The sequence below is a fragment of the Schistocerca serialis genome, chromosome 9 (assembly GCF_023864345.2).
Source record: "Schistocerca serialis cubense isolate TAMUIC-IGC-003099 chromosome 9, iqSchSeri2.2, whole genome shotgun sequence".
NCBI lineage: Eukaryota > Metazoa > Arthropoda > Insecta > Orthoptera > Acrididae > Schistocerca > Schistocerca serialis.
Window position 1 is genome coordinate 269095091 of NC_064646.1, and position 20737 is coordinate 269115827.

Consider the following 20737-nt stretch of genomic DNA (forward strand, 5'->3'; position numbering starts at 1 on the left):
TCATCAAATCTCATGGGAAAGTAAAACTCTACCCCACACAATCCTTCCACGTGAAAAAACGGGCACAGTCTACGGCGAGTCATAATAGGACGACCTCTTCGCTCTTCATTGCGCAGCGGCGCCATCTGACTTTCACCGTTCCCAAATAACAGCAGGAACAAATTAGGTAGCAGGCTGGAGAAAATGATGCGAGCTGATTTCGCCAACTGTCTGTTTCTTTCAGACCGACTGCCACACAGCGAGCAAATCACACAAACAAGAAACATATCCCGACTAGCGGCACACTATAACACCCTATCACTGACAGGTCAGACGTCTGTTCAGTTCCTAGTTGGGCAAAACACCAAGCGATTCCATAAGCTGTATTTCTTGACTGTTTGTGTGTACATCCTTCCGCGTATCAGTTCATGAAACTTCTGTGATCATGGGCCACCTACAGATGAATTCTCTCTTCGATGTCTTAATCATGAAACGAAATATAGGGTTGTCCAAAAAGATGTTACCTCTCATATGGTACTACATAATAATTTTAAATTTTCTTTTGTTACAGACTAGAAATAGCCACCCTACTTACTCTGGAAGAGAGAAGGAAGATAGCAGCTTGGATGGAAATGTTTTTGCCACCCTCAGTATTAAGAAGAAAAATTTCAGCAATGGTTTTGTGAGGATCCTCCAAGCTGCTTAACTATCCATCGCCTGCATGAGAAATTTGCGCGCACCGTGTCTATGACCAATGACTAAAGGAAGCAACGGGCATCCAAGAAAAATATTCGAATTGAAGATATCATCATAGATGTTCAGGGCATAGTATTTAGGATACCAAGAGTGTCAAGTACGGGATTAGCACTGGAAACCGGAATCGCGTGGACAAGTGTGTCATTCTCCTCCTCGGTCTAGGAATGAAGCCGTACCACATTCAAACGATGCAGGCCCTATCTGACGCTGATAAAGTTTCTTGTGTACGAGATGAATAAGTGTTACTAGAAAGGACGAAGGTATGTGTAATACAGACAATCCCAATGAACTAAGAGAACTCGCTTGATCCTCGTCGAACGTTAACGTATAATGCGGCACCTCGAAGTTCGGAGAACTTGATCCATACTTTTTTTTTAATGATCGGACTGTAACGGGAGAGTGTTATCTAGATATTTTCCAGAATTTTGCTGCTGATAATCTTCTCCGCCGTACTGTAACGTCAGGTTATTTCCAATGAGATGGTGCACCACCGCATTACTCCTTAAAGGTTCGACAATAGCTCGATGAAACATTTGGTAGACGCTGCAATGGAAGAGGTGGGCCTTTGGCATGGCCACCACGGCCAACCCATTTGACTCCTTGTGGTCTCTGGCTATGTAGAATGGTGAAAGAACGCGTGTATGCTGTAAGACCTAGTGACATTAATGATCTTAAAGAACGCATACCCCAAGTCGTCCGTTCTATACCTATGGGAATGTGTGAACGAGCTATGGCCTGTACTGTGAAAAGACTTTGCACATGCACTGAAAACCATGAGTACAGGTCTAAGAAATGCACTAGCCTCATTTGGACTTGGGCGTTATTAATCAGATACAAAATAACAGCACTAATGAAAATTAAGCCACAAAAAGTGAAAGTATCGTGCATACATGGTACAGTACTTTATTACGTACCTCAAACCAGTCAGCGGTCAGCGTAAGTCAAGTCATTCGCGTTGCCTGAATATGATGGTAAAACAGGCTCTTGCAAGACGTATTGGATGGTCAGTGGAGTTTCGCCACAACTGCATGATTGGTCGGTCACATTTTTTCACTTTAAGTTCCTTGCATACTCAATAGTTTGTGCGGATTCTATTTGGTCGCTTCCACGTATGTCGAGGCATATGGAAGTCAGTTGGTCTAGTGTGGATGTTTAGGTCGGTTTGTACACCTGATGGTGCTTGCTGTATCCATGTCTGCCCCCGTTGACATCAAACCCTTCGTCAAATTTTTTCTATAGCAATTTTTATTTCCAGTTGTCGGGATCATGGCCTGTCAGCTATAGTCATGACTGGGGAGCTCACGGTTGTCAAGAAGCGTCTATGTCCTCTGAGTTCAGTTGAAGAAATATGATTTAGTGTTGGGAGCAAATAAGTCGTAATTTTTTGACAGCCTGTGATAGTATGCATTGTTGTATTGGGAAGGGTGTCTGACTGGTTGGTATGGTTGCTGCTTAGCCATAAACGAGCACAATATTCTGCATTTCTGTACACTAATCCTAGCACAGAGTTGCAGAGCGTTGAAGCTGTTCATCCTCAAGTGGCGCCATGTATTTTATTTCCAATAAAATAGATTTGCAGTTGACGGTTAGCATGTCTATTATTGAGAGCATTCTGTTTTACTTGGGTTAGATTTGATTCGCAAGTTATGGTACAGAACTGCCTCAAGATTAAGAGATCATCTGTCAACATCCTTTTAATTCTCTATGGGCTTCCCGCGGATACCAATGTTAGGTCACCAGCGTAAGAGATATTTCTGCTGTCAGTATGAGAAATATCTGCAGGATACATGTTGAAAACAACTGGTGCTAGTACAAAGCCCTGAGGAAGTGGGGAGGGGGGGGGGGGGGGAAGAGATAGTCTTCAGAGTTCTTCAGTTGTTGATTCCATTATCTAGGATAACTTGGAAATACCTATTGCATAGGATATTATTTAATAGCTAAGCTAGAGAGTTCTATGGGGCAATACTCTTAGGATCTACATGTCAAGCCACTATCTCCACACGGTGTCATAAGCTGCAGTTTGATCAACAAGAGATTTGAAGCCTGCCTCAATAGAAGTCAGGAGACTAAGGAATCAATCGGCACACTTCCGACCTGTTCGAAAACCACCTTGTTCAACTGGGATGTGTTTTCGTTTTACGAGTGGTTCCCAAGAATTCTCATAAAGTGTTCAAAACTACCACTTTCCGCCCGAGTGTAGGCTTAACACTCCCCCTTTCCTCCAGTGAGTCCTTAACACTCTTGAGTACACTTGGCATTGTTTGTCCTGCCTCACATGCTTGCACATCTGGCGCAAGAGGAATTGTTCACAATTTTGATACGTGAATTGTCGACTTGGTGTGACCCCACAGAAGTAAGTCCAACAGACTTGGGTTCGGTGACGTTGGGGCCAAGTAACTGCTGCACTTCGGCGTATCCGCTGAAACATACAAATGATACAGTACCCACTCCTGTCATTATTTTCTACACACACTGCATATGGTGGACTTACTGACCAGGAAAGTGCCTGGCTATATTCGTTATCTGATGAAGGTAACTAACCTATTCTTTTGGACAACTTTTATAATTTTTTAATACACAGATTACCTAAAAATATTATTATCACAAGCTATCATTACAGTAAGTTTGTGAACTTCACTAAATATAAATACGAAGATATAAAGGGTGGGACATACAAAAGCAGCCCGGAGAACAAATTCCAGGGTACAAAGAAACACAGCAGAGGAAAGGAAATATAGTACTAACCTGACTACAGCAGATGTTGAAAGTGATCACCATTCATCTTTAGGCACTTTGGACCCTGATCAGCAAGTTGCTGAAGGCGGATTGAAGCTGGACTGATCGAATTGCTGCAATCTCATCCGAAATGTTCTGCTGTCGTTCTTGAAGACTATGAGGGTTGTTGCAATACACTTTAGACTTGAGGACTCCCCATACAAACTAATCGTACACTGACAGATTTGGTGACTTGTGTGGCCAGCTAGGGCTGCGACCTGACTGATCTCTGTTAACGAATCTGGCACATGTGAAGATTGCGTAATTGTGCTCCAAGGTTCCGCTGTATGGGCGGTTGCTCCATCCTGTTGGAAGTAACTGGAGGTTTTTTTCTCCTCCTCCAATGGTGCTGAAAATGTTGGCAATGTAACGCACCGAAGTAGCGTCTAACGGAAGATGAAACCGATATGTGGCGTCGAGACACTAGCGCGCCAAACTCGAACCTTTTGATCACGCAATGCTGTATCGTGAAAATTATGCGGATTCACCGCTGCCCACAACCGTGATTCTGTGAATTGACAGTCAGTGAAACCAGGCTTCATCAGACATAAAGAGCAGATCCATTGTCAAGCTATTCATTGTTACTTCAGTGAACAGTCACCCACAAATCTGGAGGCGCTGAGGAGAATCTGCTGGTTTTAATGCATGAACAACAGGCACTCGGTAGGGATGCATGTCCTGGTCCAAGAGTGTTATGGCGTAAAGTCAAGCGCCGGCAAGCCGGTCGGGAACGAGAGAACAGAGAGGGCTGTGACAAGCCGTCCGCCAATTGTACGCTGACCGACCCCTCTCCAGGACGACAACGCGATAGCAGTGACCTCTATGCGAAGAGGGCATAAGCGCCGCGCCCGATTGGTCGCGCCCCAGTTCTACAATAGCTTCAAGACCTGTCATTTCGCTTGTAGTATGTAGAATTGTCTATACTGAAGAAATTTGCTTATTCTGTGTGTCGCCCTTTGCTTGCGACACATCTATGTAATTCTCAAAGTTAAGTATTGTCATTTACTTTTCGTAATAAAACTCATTAGTACGATTTGCTTGAATAGTTGTCTAGCGATCCCAGAAAGCAGGTTTCCTAGACATCCCATATTGACGAGTAGGCAGGATTCAACAAGGTGTAGTATTCGTCCGCATGTCCGCCATGATATGTCGGTCTCCTGCGACAGGCGTCGGATTGATTTGGTACGATTCTGAAGCACTTCCTGGTGAACTGCAGCCACACTTTCTGGCGTGCGGGCACGTTTCGAAATGTTTGATTTGTTCAAAACAGATCCCGTCTGACGCCATTTTCGGAGTAAGCGCTGCATAGTACTCTTTGCTGGCATTTGGACACTATTAAACTTCTCAGCAAACAACTGACTTCCCGCTGAATACTCTCCAAACCCTCAGATAATTTCCCCTACTGATGGGCTAGTACCAGCGCGCGTAACATGATGTCAGAGAGACCGAAAATTCTACGGTACAATAATACAGAATTTAATTTACCTGGACAACTTTCAAGGGCTACGTTAACAACAGTTATTCAAAATGGCGTGCCCCAGAGTCAATGTAGGCATGGCATCGTCGCACAACGTTCTGTAGTACCCGTTCTAATATCCGCGGCTTGAACAGCGTCGTAGGCATCGAGAATTCTTGCCAGGAGATGCCTCCAGTCTCGACAGGCGTCTCGTACACAAGACTTTTCATATGGTCCAACAAGAAGAAATCAAGTGGGGTGAGCTCCGGTGAACGTGCTGCCACAAAACAAACCCATGTCAAGCCAATTTTCAGAGAATGTCTGATCCAGGTGTTCACTAATCCTCAATCCAAAGTGAGGTGGGGATCCACCACGTTGGAATCACATCCGTTGACGAATAACAAGTGCGATATGTTCCAAGAACATGGGTAGTATGTCTCTTAATAAGCACTGTGTACAATGGTGCATTTAAACAGGGAGGCAGAAGAAGCGGGCAGAGTACGTAATTACTGACTACGCCTGCGCACACATGGACTGACAGCCTGTGTTTGATGGCTCTCCGCAACCGCAGCGTCGGATTCTCATCGGCCTAAACATGACTTCTGTGACTATTTAGCAATCCGTCTCTGGTGAAAGAAGCTTAAACCGAGAAATGTAGATACGCAGGAAATTGAGTATCGACTGCAAGGCGCTTCAAGGACTAATGGGTGAACGCGGCACTAAGACCGAAGTCGTCAGGAGTCAAAACATGCACTTTATGTGACTGGTAGGGCATGTAGCTGCATTCCCCGTAATAATCGATGCACAGTACTCTGTGAAACATTCATTTCTCGAGCAACTGATCGAGTGCTGATTGCAGGCGCTTCATTCACTTTAGCAAGCACGAAATCTTCAAAGCCGGGAGTGTGTGTAGTTCGTCGTCGTCCTAGGTCGTTGTGCTATTCTATCAATCGCCTTGTTTCACTTCATCGTTGGAACAGTCTTGGAAACATGGTGTAAGCCGGATATCATCTGCGCGGTTACGTGGTTCTGCACAAACTCTGCGCTTCTTTGCTGCTGTCGTTTGTTATAAACATGATTTTCGTGTGTGTGCAATAAGTGCCGTCACTGGGTGCACGTCCATTTGGTTATGGTTCATCAACGTTAGTACTTCAATTTATAAACACAGAGTGCAATCTACTACGATACAGACATTGTACACCAGAATTGCTCATGTCAGTACACATTACGCCATACTGGATTAGTCGAGTTATTATCCCAACCTCTACAACTAAGTGCTCGTCGGAACTGTCTACCCTACAAACTTCGTAACAATACCGTACACGTATTCCACTGTCAGAGGTACCACAACGAATTCCGCTTACAACTCCCGTCTCGGTCGTTTCCAGATCAGGGTCCCCCTACCTGAAATTGATGCATTTACCCTTGATCATACCTGAAAGTTTGTGTCATCATTCTGTATATTGCATCCTCTCGTGAGGAGAGTCTCTAACGATTCTGGTTTTCAAAACCACGGAACTCAGTACAGTCGTCTGTAAGGTTCGTAACGCACACTTTCTCTGTCCAGTGGCTATCTCTCCGCAGTGTGCGGTTCGTGGTCACTTGTTTGTTTGGGTCCTGGGGCAACGACCGAGGAACTTTCTGACTCCACATTCGCTGTGTTTGACCTCCAACAAATGTTTTCTTCTTTTTTTCTCCCTCGATTGACGAGACATGTAGCACATTTCTGGTTACTCTCACTGCGATACCTCCAAAAAAGGAGGGAAAACTTCGTCTACACCACACCGAAAGCTTTCAAAACCAATTTTGGCGAGAATCTAAATTTTAAATTCGCCTGATGTGTGCACTACGGAATTCTCGCGTATCTAGAATAAGCATGAAAAAAAGAACAACACAGTGCAAATTTCGTCCTCCGCCGTCTTTAGATGTGCAACGAAAGAACACGTTCTCCACTTAATGACACTTTTTAGTTCAAAACACTATGCATCTCCTTGTACATCGACGCGATATGGTATTAATTGAAGTCTCTGGGATTTTATACCATACCTTGCCATAAAACTGTTCGAATTTCAGCGACAGCATAATTTTCTCCATCTCGCCGAAGATTGGGTGCTGGGACCGCAGCTCCAACATTTTGAATATGGGGAAGTCATTTTTCCTTCTAATAGCTGCTTGTATAGCTGGTGCCGAACATCGGCAGGTTATATTATGGTTTGGCCATTATAGAGGTCAGAGAGACGTAATTTCCTTCTCATGCTCTTCGGAATACGGTAATTGTGCACTTTCCATCTCGAGAAAATACAGTCTCCTGCTCAAAACAACATATGTGTTCTCCTAGCGTTTTCCATGCGAAAAAAAATAGTAGAAAAGTCACAGTTTCTTAGTCACAGCATCGCTGAAATTACTTCTGTGCGCTCCGATTTATAACAACTTTGGCAATCGCAGCTCACTCATGAATGTGTACTTTCATACTCCCCCCCCCCCCCCCACCTCAAAAAAAAAGCATTGGTTTGAAATGAGCAAATGTAGCACAGAAATGAAGTTGGTAATATTTTATTTTTGATTCCGCCACAGTGTTCTCTTGTACGACCCACGTGGTATTTACGACAATGTTCGACTTAACGTGGAGCACGGTATGTCATGAGATAAAGTGGTGTACAACAGAATTGCTGGGCGTGGCGTACTCCATATAAATGATGATCGATTGAAAAGTATTATCAAATCCTGTGATCGTAATTTTTCCTCTTTCTTTCTCCTCTGGACAACAGGTCGAATTTATTCATAGCGCTCACAAACGTAAGCTTACATCTTATGACGTGCAGTGAAGCGCAATGAAAATAACATCATGGTTGAGTGACACACATCTTAGATTCAAACCAAATTACATGATCAACTTACTACCAAGGAGCCTTCGCGTTCAGTCCGTAAAGAAATTAGCAGCTGAAGCAAGCTTGTCTCTCCTTCTCTTGAAGATGATTCACATGAAGGATATCTTAAATCAGTAACTGAAAACATCAAGAAATCGCACAGCAAGGTAATAGACAATCAGCGATGAAAGGTATGAAATTGTTGACAATATAGACATTTCCCAAGAAAGAGTACGGTGCAATTTGCATGAAAAGTTAATTATGATAATGATGTGTGCAACATCGGTGCCGAATTTTTTGAATTCTGCCCGAAATTAAATATGAAAATGAATGTTCGGGCAGCTTCGATTTGTTACTCTGAATGAGACGTGAATTTTAGCACTTCAGCCAGAAACTAGACAGCAGTCGAAACGAAAAAGAGAAGCAGCAGCAAGGTAAGGTCGATATAATTTGATGCAATGGTTCGATGGTTACGGACAGGGTTCTGAGATGCAAAAGGGTTCTCGTTACTAAATATCTTGCAAAGTATAGAATAATAACTGGTGAATACTACTCAAGTCTACTGGATTAACTTTAAGGAAAAAAGGAAAAAGTGCCACAGACAAGGCCTTGCCTAGAGAGAGAGAGAGAGAGAGAGAGAGAGAGAGTGTGAGTGATCGAGGGGGGGGGGGGGGGAGAAGAGATAAAGAGAGAGTTCATTTTCTGTACAATAGACTTACCTACAAAGTGTTTATACAATGGGAGGGAAGGAATTTACGGTTTAACCACCTGCTGACGACGAAATCAGAGACAGAGCGTATGCTCGGATTGGGGAGGAAATTGGTCGTGCCCTTATCAAAGAACCCATTGGGTCATTTCCCTAAAGCGATTTAAGGAAAACATGGAAGACCTAAATGAATTTCCAGACAGGGATTTAAACCAGCGTCCTCACGAATGCGAGTCTAGTACTCTACCACTGCGGAACGTCGTTCGGGTTAGGCAGTGGGAAACCTGAAGGATGTAAAGCACAAATTGTTGAAACATCCATTGTATTCACCAGATTTGGCATCATTTGAATTGCATCTGCTCCCATATCTGAAGAAATTTGTTGCTAGAGAACGTTTTTTTTGAGACCAGTAAAGTGGTTATGACAACCATATACAGTGTTTACAAAGCTTCAAGAAACTGAGTACAGGGTCAGAATCTACTAACTGCGACGATATCGGACAAAATGCACTAATTTAAAAGGAAACTAAATCAAAAACTAAGTGCACGTTTGACCTAAAAATCACCATCTACCACTCCAAAATCGAAAACGTTCCCTCCTATCTCGATCTTAACACTTGCTTGTGGAGGTTCTTAATGATCATCAAAGCCCTCTTGACGACGGCTGCTGGAAGTGAAAATAACAGTCCACTGCAATTTTGTTGCATATTCTCATTACCCTGTAGCAGCGCCTTCTTGACGAATCTAAAGGCGGTGGCAGTATTTCCTATGACACAACAGCTACGGTAATGTGATGACATGCTTTAGTTCAGTTAGGGCCTGCTCCAGTTTGTAAACAGACCTCTCAGGAAGATGATGATTGCAGTGAACATTAACTTTGGCCTTACGCGTGAACTGCTTATGTAGTTGATGGGTGAAAAATTACACTCATACTGCATTGCACCTACTCGCTTGTGTTTGAAATTAAGATTTATTTTATGCCACTTCGTTGCACTAACGTACACTATGTGATCAAAAGTATCCGAACACCTGGCTGAAAATTACTGACAAGTTCGTGGCGCCCTCCATCGGTAATGCTGGAATTCAATATGGTGTTGGCCCACCCTTAGACTTGATGACAGCTTCCACTCTCGCAGGCATACGTTCTATCAGGTGCTGAAAGGTTTCTTGGGGAATGGCAGCCCATTCTTCACAGATTGCTGCACTGATAGGTATCGACGTCGGTCGGTGAGGCCTGGCACGGAGTCGGCTTTCCAAAACACCCTAAAGGTGTTATATAGGATTCAGACCAGGATTCTGTGCAGTCCAGTCCATTACAGGGATGTTATTGTCGCGTAACCAGTCCGCCACAGGTCTGCATTATGAACAGATGCTCGATCGTGTTGAAAGATGCAATCGCCATCCCCGAATTGCTCTTCGCCATTGGGAACGAAGAAGGTTCTTAAAACGTCAATGTACGCCTGTGCTGTGGTAGTGCCAAGTAAAACAACAAAGGGTGCAAGCTACACCGTAATACCACCGCCTCCGAATTTTACTGTTGCACTACACACGCTGGCAGATGACGTTCACTGGGCCTTCGCCATACCCACAACCCGCCATCGGATCGCCACATTGTGTACCGTGACTCGTCACTCCACACAGCGTTTTTCCACTATTCAGTAGTCCAATGTTAACGCTCCTTACACCAAGCAAGGCGTCGTTTGGCATTTACCGGCGTGATGTGTGGCTTATGAGCAGCCACTCGGCCATGAAATCCAAGTTTTTTCACCTTCCATCTAACTGTCATAGTACTCACAGCGGATCCTGATGCAGTTTGGAACTCCTGTGTGATGGTCTGGATAGATGTTTGCCTATTGCACATTACGACCCTCTTCAAATGTCGGCGGCCTCTGTCACTCAACAGACGAGGTCGGCCTGTACGCTTTGGTGCTGTGCGTGTCCCTTCACGTTTCCACTTCTTTATCACATCGGGAACAGTGGACCTAGGGATGTTTACGAGTGTAGAAATCGCGCGTAGAGACGTATGACACATATGATCACGATGTCTAATGGCTACTGAGGTCGCTGGCAGCAGGTGGCTCCACAATGCACCTAATATGAGAAATGTATTTTTTTGGGGATGTCCGGATACTTCTGATCACATAGTATAGTAATACTGAAACGGACCCAGGGGGCAATAGTTATCATAAAATGTGCGACTAAGTGACTGTATAGTAAAGGGTAGCAGATCTGACACCTAACCTACTCCAATTATCTCTAATGTCACTTGTACCTAACAGTTCAATAAAAGTGTTACATCAAAGTAATAGCTTACAATTTCTGCAGAATCTATGTGCACCACTCCTCCTTTGTAGTCGACAATACTGACATTACCAGGCTCCCAATCAACCAAGGATATTCTTTCTTCATCTCATCTCCGTTATAAAGGTTGTGAATGGTGAATACCATTTTAGAAAAGCACTCGGATGATGTCGCCAACGTCCTCATTGCGCCATGCAGGTAACACCAGCCCTATACTGGTGAAACGCACCACCAGACCCGGGGCGCGACACAGGGCCCAGTTACAGCAGTTGTGAGCCAGCTGGCCTCAGGAGAGGCTACAACGGCTTTATGATACCCTTACCAACCGAATCAGTATATGCATCCATACCAGAGGAGGTGCGACATCATACTGACAACAGGACTCATAGTGCCAATTTCTTTATAAATCTGACTAGACTTTTTAATCACCGAAATAACATTATGTACCCTTTCAACCCGCGAAGGTTTATTTCGTTTCCCCCTCCCCTTCTTGGTGCTTCAAATTTTTTTATCAGACAGTGTAGTTTCTGTGTCTTATTGTGTTAGATCTAATGATGACAGTGCAGGCCACAGACAGTCTTAGTAACACTTAACTGCGAACCAGTTAGCTCATCATAGCGAAACAGAAGCAAAAGGGAGTCACTGTACCGCAGTATACCAAGCATTCGGCGCACATGTGATCGCAACAGTTTATGATAATCTATTTCTGTTTAAGGCAGTTTAGCAAGATACAAGTATTGTCACTCTTCCGTTACGCGAACTGCAGATACGGCGAAAGCAAATTTTTGGCAAAATCTTTACGATAAAGTTGTATAGTACGTGAAGTTACTTAAGCAGCTGTTCCGCAACACATGGACCATGTGCGAAATGAACATCCATCCCACTACATCCACCGACTTCCAAATCCAGCGATGAAGGTTGTAGGGTAAGATTTGTCCCGCAGCAGAAGGTCGAGACTCAACCCGATCTGGACAAGGGAGATAGGGCCACATTTTGAAGAACTGAGGTTACTACGAAAGTATAAAGTGTGGCCGTGGTGCGGCGGAAAAGCTAGAAGAAATATCGGTTGATTAGAAAGGAAAGAACAGATTTCAGTTGTTTATTTCAGACAAATTATTACAGACAGAAACACATTGGGCAACTCGCTGGATAGAGGGAGGTTCAAAATTTTGACCCAGATGCGATGCTGATTGTATGTAGCAACATGACAAGTACACCACAACATAAATCTTTGTGTGTGTTCGAATTTGCGCTAAGTCTATCCATTTTACAAGTGACACGTGCATTCTGCCGTCGATTCAGCAAGAAGCCGCCTCTGCACAAGCAGTTCGATGACATACATACAAAATTTTGGAAGTTGGTTGCATACGCAAAGGGAATAGCTCTCACGTCTTACAAAAATGTCGCGCGTATCCCATATGCGTTCACATAGAGCCCTCGGAAGTACACAAGACGTGCAGGCCAGGAATTTCAACTTTCTGAATAGGCGGTGTAACGTTTTCTGAAACGGCGCCAGTATGTGAAACCTTACACGTTGCAGTTACGGCAGCAATTGCGTCCCGGCGACTAATAATAGAAGGTAAAAATTTTGCATTTCAGTTTTCCAGAATCTGACAGAGGACACTTTTTCTGAACAATTCATCTTTTCTGGCGAATCGACGTTTCTTCTATCGGGAAGAGTCAACTGCCATAATGCAAGAATTTGGGGTCCCAAAATCCTGGTGTCATCGTCGAACATGAGAGAGACCCACCGAAACTGAATGTTTCGTGCCGCTTCTGTTCACTAAGTTTACGTACCTTTCGTTTTTGCGGAGGAAACACTGACCGGAAGGTCATACCTGGACATTCTGCAAAATCGTTTGTTTGCTCAGCTTCACGAAGATTCCAATGATTTCATTTGTGAGCATGACGGCGCCCCGCCTCACTTTCATCTTGAGGTGCGGCGTTATCTTAACAACTGAATCCCACAATGCTGGTTTGCAACAGGTGGACAACAAAATCTTATTCACTGCTTTTGGCCTCCCAGGTCACCAGATCTCACATCTTGCCTTTTTTTTCTGTGGGATACAGAAAAGACAGTCTTTGTCCCACCTATGGCAACTTCTCTTCAAGAGCTGAGAAATCCAAACGTTGAAGCTGTCGAATAAAAAAACAGGGACCTATTAAGTCGTTTTCGGAATGAAACTGACTACCGTGTCGATGTTTCTCGAGCGACGCATGGTGCTCATGTTGAGTGAATAGTCGTGTCTGTGAGAAGATAAAACTTTGAATTTTCCTCTATCCAGTGACACGTGCAATGTGTTTCTGTCGTTCATAGATTGTCTTTAGTAAATTAATTTAAATTTGTTCTTTTTTTTTAACTATCCTATATTTTAAAGGATGTCTGAGAGACTTGCATAAAGCGACAGCGAGTTTTGGGATACGGCAGTCAAATTTAAACATTAACCTGTAAATACATTGTGTATTTACATGTTTATATTCTACACTGTGGTACGACAGTAATAATAATAACAATACTACATTCTTATCCTCCTCCTGAAACGACAGGCTGAAAACAAGCGACGGAGTTGATTATGACGTGTGACGTATGTACACGAAGCCAAAGGAGAGGAAGTCCAGAAGAAAGTGAGGGAGCGTTCGGCTGGGGGCTGCGCACTGGATCGTGCGGCGTGACTGGACACGGGTGCTGAGGGTCAGCGATGCGAGAAATGGGAGCCGGGAAAAACTGGCGACCACTGCACGACTGTCTGCATGGGAAGACTGCCGCCGCTGCCAGATCCTGGACCGCGCTCGGCGGCTCTCATAGTCTGTGTGCGAAATGGATTTAACTATAGTTCATATCCCTCCACTATCTACGACAGTAAATACACCACGCCTCATAGATACATACACTACCGTGCACACTCTCGATTACACTATAACAGTGCCAATGGCAAAAGGAATTATGTTCAGATGTGGAACTACTCTGGCAGTCTCTTGAAACGATTTAGGAAAACATTTGTTTGTCACTCCAGGACAAAGAGAGACAAGGCAATGAACTTGCTTTCGAACGAAGCAGAATTAAAATCTAGGTTTGGCCGCCTTTCGTGTCTAAAGTTAGGCTTACCGTGGCTTTCGTAAATCTCTTCACACGAATGCCCAGGATGATGCCTTCAGGAAGATCACTTTATACATCTACATCCATACTCAGCAAACCACTGAAGTGCACATGGAGCGTGGGGAGAATAGCTGCTTAAATCGCCTTTGTGCGCGTTGTAATCAATCCAATCTTGTCCTCACGGTTTCTACAGCAGCGGTACGTTGGGTTTTGTAGTACCAGTTATCATTTAAAAATTGGTTCTTGAAACTCTGTAACAGCATGCGTTCATCTATAAGTGTCTGTCCCTCCATTTTCTACAGCATCTCTGTGACACTTTCCCACAAGTCAAACAAACGTGATACAATTCGTGCTGCACTTCTGTGTGTACGTTCAGTATCCCCTCGTTGGTCCTATTTGGTAAAATTTCCAATATTCTAGGATGGGCCATGAGGGTGATTTTTAAGCTGACACGCTTTGTAGAGTGGAAACTGATTGTATTTCCCTAGTGTTCAAATAGCTCTGAGAACTACGGGACTTAACATCTGAGGTCATCAGTCCCATAGAACTTAGAACTACGTAAACCTAACTAACCTAAGGAACCCCACACACAACCATGCCCGAGGCAGGATTCGAACCTGCGACCCCAGTGACCGCGCGGTTCCAGACTGAAGCGCCTAGAACCGCTCGGCCACATTGGCCGGCTTCCCTATTGTATTCTACTAATAAAATGAAGCCAGTCGCCTGCTTTACCTATGCTTCAGACTCTGTAATCATTCCATTTCAAATCCCTAAAACGTGTTACACCCAAGTATTTATATAAGTTTATCACAGTCAAACTGCGAGTTACTGATATGGCAGTCTTAGGACACTACGTTTTCTCGTTTTGTTAAATGCAAAATTCTACATTTCTGAATATTTAAAGCAAGCTGGCAATCTCTGTACGACTTAAAATCTTATCAAGATCTGACTAAATATTTGTGCAGCTTTTTTCAGAGAGAACTTCGTTATAGATAAGTGCATTATTTGCGAGAAGTCTGAGGTTACCATTAACATTGTCTTTGAGGTCATTACTGTACAGCATAAACACGAAGGATCTCAGCCCTCTTCCCCAAGGGCACATCGAAAGTCACTTCTCCATCTGTTGTGGTCCACAGTTTTTACAAAGAAATTTTTATTTGTAACCTCCCCAATAGCGCTAAAAGCTTTATTGTTCTGTAAGTAGTTTCAAAGGTATATTATCATCTGACACTTTACAATTTTAAGGTCCGCCAGATGACATTTATCCTTTCTCCATGGGAAAAGGTATCTGAGCAATAACAGAAAATAAATGTTATAGCGACAAAATTTCATCCACAGTTCGTCAACACAGAAGTTTCCCGAAGGTCCACCAGCCTGCAACTTCCATTCCATCGTCAGATCCGACTACTACTACTACTTAGAAGAAAACAGGCTTAGGTCTAGCCCACACCTGACAGACAAGAAACACTGCGTACTAACTAGGTTCGATTACAAAAGCCAAGATCTAGTTCAACTCGTTAGAGCATTAGAACAACCGGTGGAACACGTATGCAGAACATCTACAAGGTGCATTCACAGGAGGAATAGTTCCGCCAGGATTAGAAATATCACGCAAGGACTGGATTAGGCTGAACAGACTCTGAACTTGCCACTGAAGATACACAGTCTCTCTTGCTGAAAGGGCATGTATTGAAGACACCTTAACGTAACTGCGGCGCGCCTAAACAACCCGCATCAGCCGATCATGGCCGTGATCTCGTGCTTATCAGGGAGAATGGAATTACTCTTAGAAGCTGCAACAGCAGCACCGAAGTGGGACTGCCAGCTAAAAATTAACTTACCAGTACCTTCAAGTAATCCAGTCCACAGCCATAATTAACTTAGACAAATTAATGTAAACTTGTGAATACGGTATTTTAAAGTTTTATTCACATACGTTATTTGCACTCAATGTCCCAATGTTTTAAATTTTAATATGTCTAAATATTAGATATTTTTATTGTCACTTTTTCACGTATGCAATATGATAAATCACAGAAATGTGAAAATGAAATCATACGAAATCTTTATGTCGTTAGAGAATATGTCTGCTATTGTGTACACCCACAGTCTAGTCTCCTTCATTTGCTGTAACAGATATAGACAAATGGCAATAGAGATGTTTAGGACAATGGATGAGGGAATCTCTCTCAGATTTGTTTTACAAAAGTCAATTAAGTACGCATAATACCTGGTATAGAAGTAACACACAAGTATAAACAGCTGTTCCGTAACATGCTTTATCTTGTGCCAGTGGTGGTGAATCGGTATGGCATACTTCTCACCGCAATGCTGACAGGTTCTTACGAAGGTCTAACGCTGCGATAGAAGCGACGTACTAACACATAAGTGAATCAGAGATACGTGATGTGGGTGTCGGATGACATGAACATCCTTGTGAACGTACCCAAGAGAAACGAGCAACGGCTCATGAAATGAAACACTGCTTGCACGAAAGCCAACCAACCACCTGCTAAAGAGTCTAGCAGGGAAAACTAGAAAGTGCACGAAGTTTCCAATGTCAATAAACACTGTGCTGGTAGACCACATCTCACCCAATACACTGATAAATGTGTACATGTATCCTCCAGTATGTGCCATGTCGAACGTAGCCTTCTCCCGATTTGTTCTGTACACGAAATGTAAAACTGCAGTTTAACACAAATAATCCTGATACCTCCAAACATTCTTCGAAAGAAAAAAACATTAAATTTATAATATCTGCTACAACATTCTTATTGCACCTAGTGTCGTAAAGGAAACTCAAGTGCTGGTAAATTACGTTTTAATACAAAGGAGAGTAGCATCACTTTGTAATTATAGAAACTATACACCTACAGCGCCACTCATTTAAAAGTAGCAATACTGCTTCGTAAAGCACAAAATGTGAATATTATGACTATCTTGTGTACCGACATTTCAATGATCTCGAAAAACCTATAAACCTGAATCAACTGACTGACATAGTCATCTCAACAATTTCTGTACGAAATGACAAAAGTTAATTCTGCAGCACAATTACCAAGAGTCTAATTTTCCATCGTAATTAATGTCTAAACGCCAAGATTTGCGTACTTCAGTTAACATAAGGGCAAAACAATGTTTACGACAGTCATTGTGCTTTGACAACAAAATCAAATTAAATAATCAACAGACGCAGACATGAGACTTAAGGAGTGAATCCACCAGTACTGTGTATACAAGAGGTAAAATGACAAATTGGAAGGAAGGTACTTACGAAGCTGGCAGACTTCCCCTTCTCCTGTCGTGACATCCTGAATGTTATTTCCTTTTATATATAATTCACATTTCCAACACTGGAAAATAACACACGCAAAGCCTCCTTTGTACTTTGTTACACTATTACATTGGCTCCTTCGTTGGAAAGTAAAGTCTTATGCATTTGGCATTGAAACGAGATGTTATTAATATGAGATGTTAAACTCGCTGTCACGAACAACAGTCTGTATGGATTCGTGGTCTTATAAATCGCTGTTTCGACATACACAATGCGTTTAGTACGAGTTCTTATTTTCACATGCACATTATCGTACACATTCAGCACCCGCGCGCGTCCCCCTGGAACACCTTAGTACAGACGTGGTACACACTATACAACAAACGTTTGAAAAGTACACCAACTCACACCACAGATGTTGGCACAACGCGAAACCATTAAAGTTTTCCTGTTCCGTGTACGCAATTATCGGCATAATACATTCATATCATGCCTAAGGCCATTTAGTGATTTTTGTCATAATAAAACGAAAATACACAAAATCTTCCCTGTCGCACGTGTATCCACTGTTCTTAAACATTTCAAAACTGGCAGCAGAGACACTATTAGCTTCACAGATGTTCGACGCCGAGCGTGAACAAAAGACGCGAAACCTCTAAACCACGCTCATAGATGGCACAACTTGACGGCAGCAATGCACGTGGGGGAAGGGATTTGACAGTTGGAGAAATTTGCGAGTTTTGTTTGCTGCTGTATTGTGAATTTGCCACACAAGTATTGGTAGATGCTGTAAAATCGTTTCTTGGGTTGTATGTCATGTTTTTAAAAGTGCAAACTATTTAAAACGAACAGCTGCATTTCATTTAATCATAGAACTATGCGGAGAGAGAGGAAAAAAAAAACTTCCACCTCTATTTTTCCATAATTTCGTAACAAACAATATTGTGCTCTTTTTAACTGCTTGCAAATAACGGAATCTCTCTTATGCACCTTCAAAATGTTGCCCACGAAAGCAATATTTATCAGAACCAACGAGAGATGTAAACAACTTAGTGTATCAGTGAAATAATTGTTCTTAAAAAACAGCTATTTGGAATCAAATAATACAACGAACTTGCATGTAATAGTCCTATATTTCCCCATTTAATTTATATCACATATACTTACTTCTTAAAGCGGGCAGATTGCTGATGGTTTATTATTAATGCTTTTTATCCTCTTTCGTTAAGTGTAACATGTTGGTGCTAAGTGAGTGCACGGAACACCACAGAGGTGGGCCCACAAAGTGGCAGTCAGAAAATACTTCAAACATGTTACAGCGGGATAATAGTGCAGACAGAATTATAGAAAAGTAGCTCAGAGCATAATACTTCATGCAAAAATTTTGCCATAGTCTACATTAGTATGATGTGACTACCTTTCTATTCTCTTTTTAGATAGAACGCAGAGAGTAGTCAAGGGATGTGGATTCAGTTGCCTTCTATCTCTAAAATGTACATCATATATCTTTCAAACAGAAAGTTGTACTGGATAATCGAGAAGGTCTCTCAGCATCATCAAAATGGAGCACCATCACATGTTGAATGCATCAGGGCTCCATTCTGGGGCCCCTACTTTTTATTAATGATCTACCTGCTTGTACAGATTATTGCTGAGAACACAACTCTTCTAATTGACAAATCAACAGATGAACTTGAGTGTGTCAGATAATGCAGCTTTCAGGGATATTGTGAACTGGTTTAACATTGTCTTTCTGTTAATTACAGTAAAACAAACTACACCCAGTTTCACACAACCTCGAAAGATGAAGAAATACTAGAAACACTAAGTGACCTGCAGCTAATTAGGGTGAACATTTCAAAATAACTGGGCTTACATACTGATAGCAAACTAAATTGGTCAAACCACATCCTGAATCTCTGCAAAAGATTGAATTGTGCAACTTATGCTTTACACATTGTCTGATCTTATAGAAATATGGAAACCATTAAATCAACTTAATATGATTATTTTTATGCCATTATGGGATATGGAATCATATTTTGGGGAAATAAGTCATTTGCTACGAAAGTGCTATGTGCACAGAAATCAGCCATAATTCTTATCAGTGGAATCCACCCTACAGCCACAAGCAGAAATCTTTTTAAGGAACTTAATCTTCACGTCCACTGCACAATATATATTCTCCTTGATGTGTTTCATAAAAAGCACTACAGTTGTGATACTAGAAGAAAAGATGTTATCTATTATGAGTATGCAAACCTGAGTATAGTACAGAAAGAGGACCACATCAGTGGCTGTAAGAATTTTAGTGCCCAGTCTTCACAGATTAACAATTTAGTAGATGAAGAGTTCTCCTTAAAACAAATTTAAGGCAACTCCTATTGCAAGGGTTATTTTATACTATAGAAGAGTTGCTGTGCCACAGTGAATAGTACCCATGTACCTGTAACTTTCAGATACATTCCCAGATCTTTATTTGTGATATTGTCTATTTATCACTGTAAATGTACATATTTTTCTATAAAATATTTTCTCTAATATTTAACTGCAAAATTTATTTTTCTGTGATAGAACCAAAGCTGTAGATACTTAAATATGGATAATAGTACCAGCAAATTTGTAAAACTGGTATGTTTTATATCATGGATCACCAGAACACAAAATAAATAAATAAAACATCAAAAACACATCTGATAAGTATGCTCTTAGTCTAACCATGAATAGATAATAACTGGTTTTTCAAAATTGGGTCTTCTTTGACAGTCTAATCAATTTTGCACTGCAAATAATATACAGTCATCAGTAAATAGTACTCATAACTTTTGTAGGCACCTATTCAAGTAACTAGAAATGTTTCCAAAACCAGTCTTTCCTTCAGCAGTGAAGTAAATTCCGTTCTGAAATTTCCTGGTTAATTACAGCTGTGCACCAAACTCACAAGGACAGATCGAATCAAAAGAACTTCAGCTGTCTAAATTTCCTGTTGCTATTGTATTTGAGCAACCTGTTTCAGTGCTACATTATACTGCCTTCAGCAAGTGGCAAGTGGTGATGATTGAAGGAATCACTGTATTAAGAAGAAAAATACAGATACCGGTCACTGAATGCTAGCCCCTATTTTGACTGGAGCAAAAGAGGGATTCTTCCTACACGTCAGTCAAGGGAGTCTGAAGACTGCATAATACAGTGCTGACACAGGTTGCTCAAATGAAACTGGAAATTTAGACTGCTGAAGGTGTTTTGATTCAACATTTTATGTTGAACAGCTGAGGTCATGCAATTATCTGTATAAAGATGGACTTACAGAAACCCGTAAGAACCTTCTCTTTTGTCAGCCACGCTCTTATTGATGAATGTCTAAGCTGTGGCCAATTTTTTGTGCAATATCCTTTCTTTCAGTAGTATTAGCCCAGCAAGGTACACTGGAGAACTTCTGTGAAGTTTGGAAAGCAGTAAAGAGATATCGGTGGAAGTGAAGCCATGAGGGTGGATCATGGATTGTGCCTGCATAGCTGTCAGTA

The 20737-nt window shown here is 42.2% G+C and overlaps 1 protein-coding gene across 1 annotated transcript in view; it reads right to left on the reverse strand.

Moving 5' to 3' along the window:
* The window catches only part of LOC126419916 (protein diaphanous), a 361964-nt gene extending 344155 nt beyond the window's left edge, over positions 1–17809 (reverse strand). Inside the window, exon 1 of the mRNA XM_050087195.1 lies at positions 17214–17809. Coding sequence (XP_049943152.1) covers positions 17214–17249 — 36 coding nt within the window. The 5' untranslated portion in view covers positions 17250–17809. The remainder of the gene's footprint in view (positions 1–17213) is intronic.
* Positions 17810–20737: the final 2928 nt, after the last annotated feature.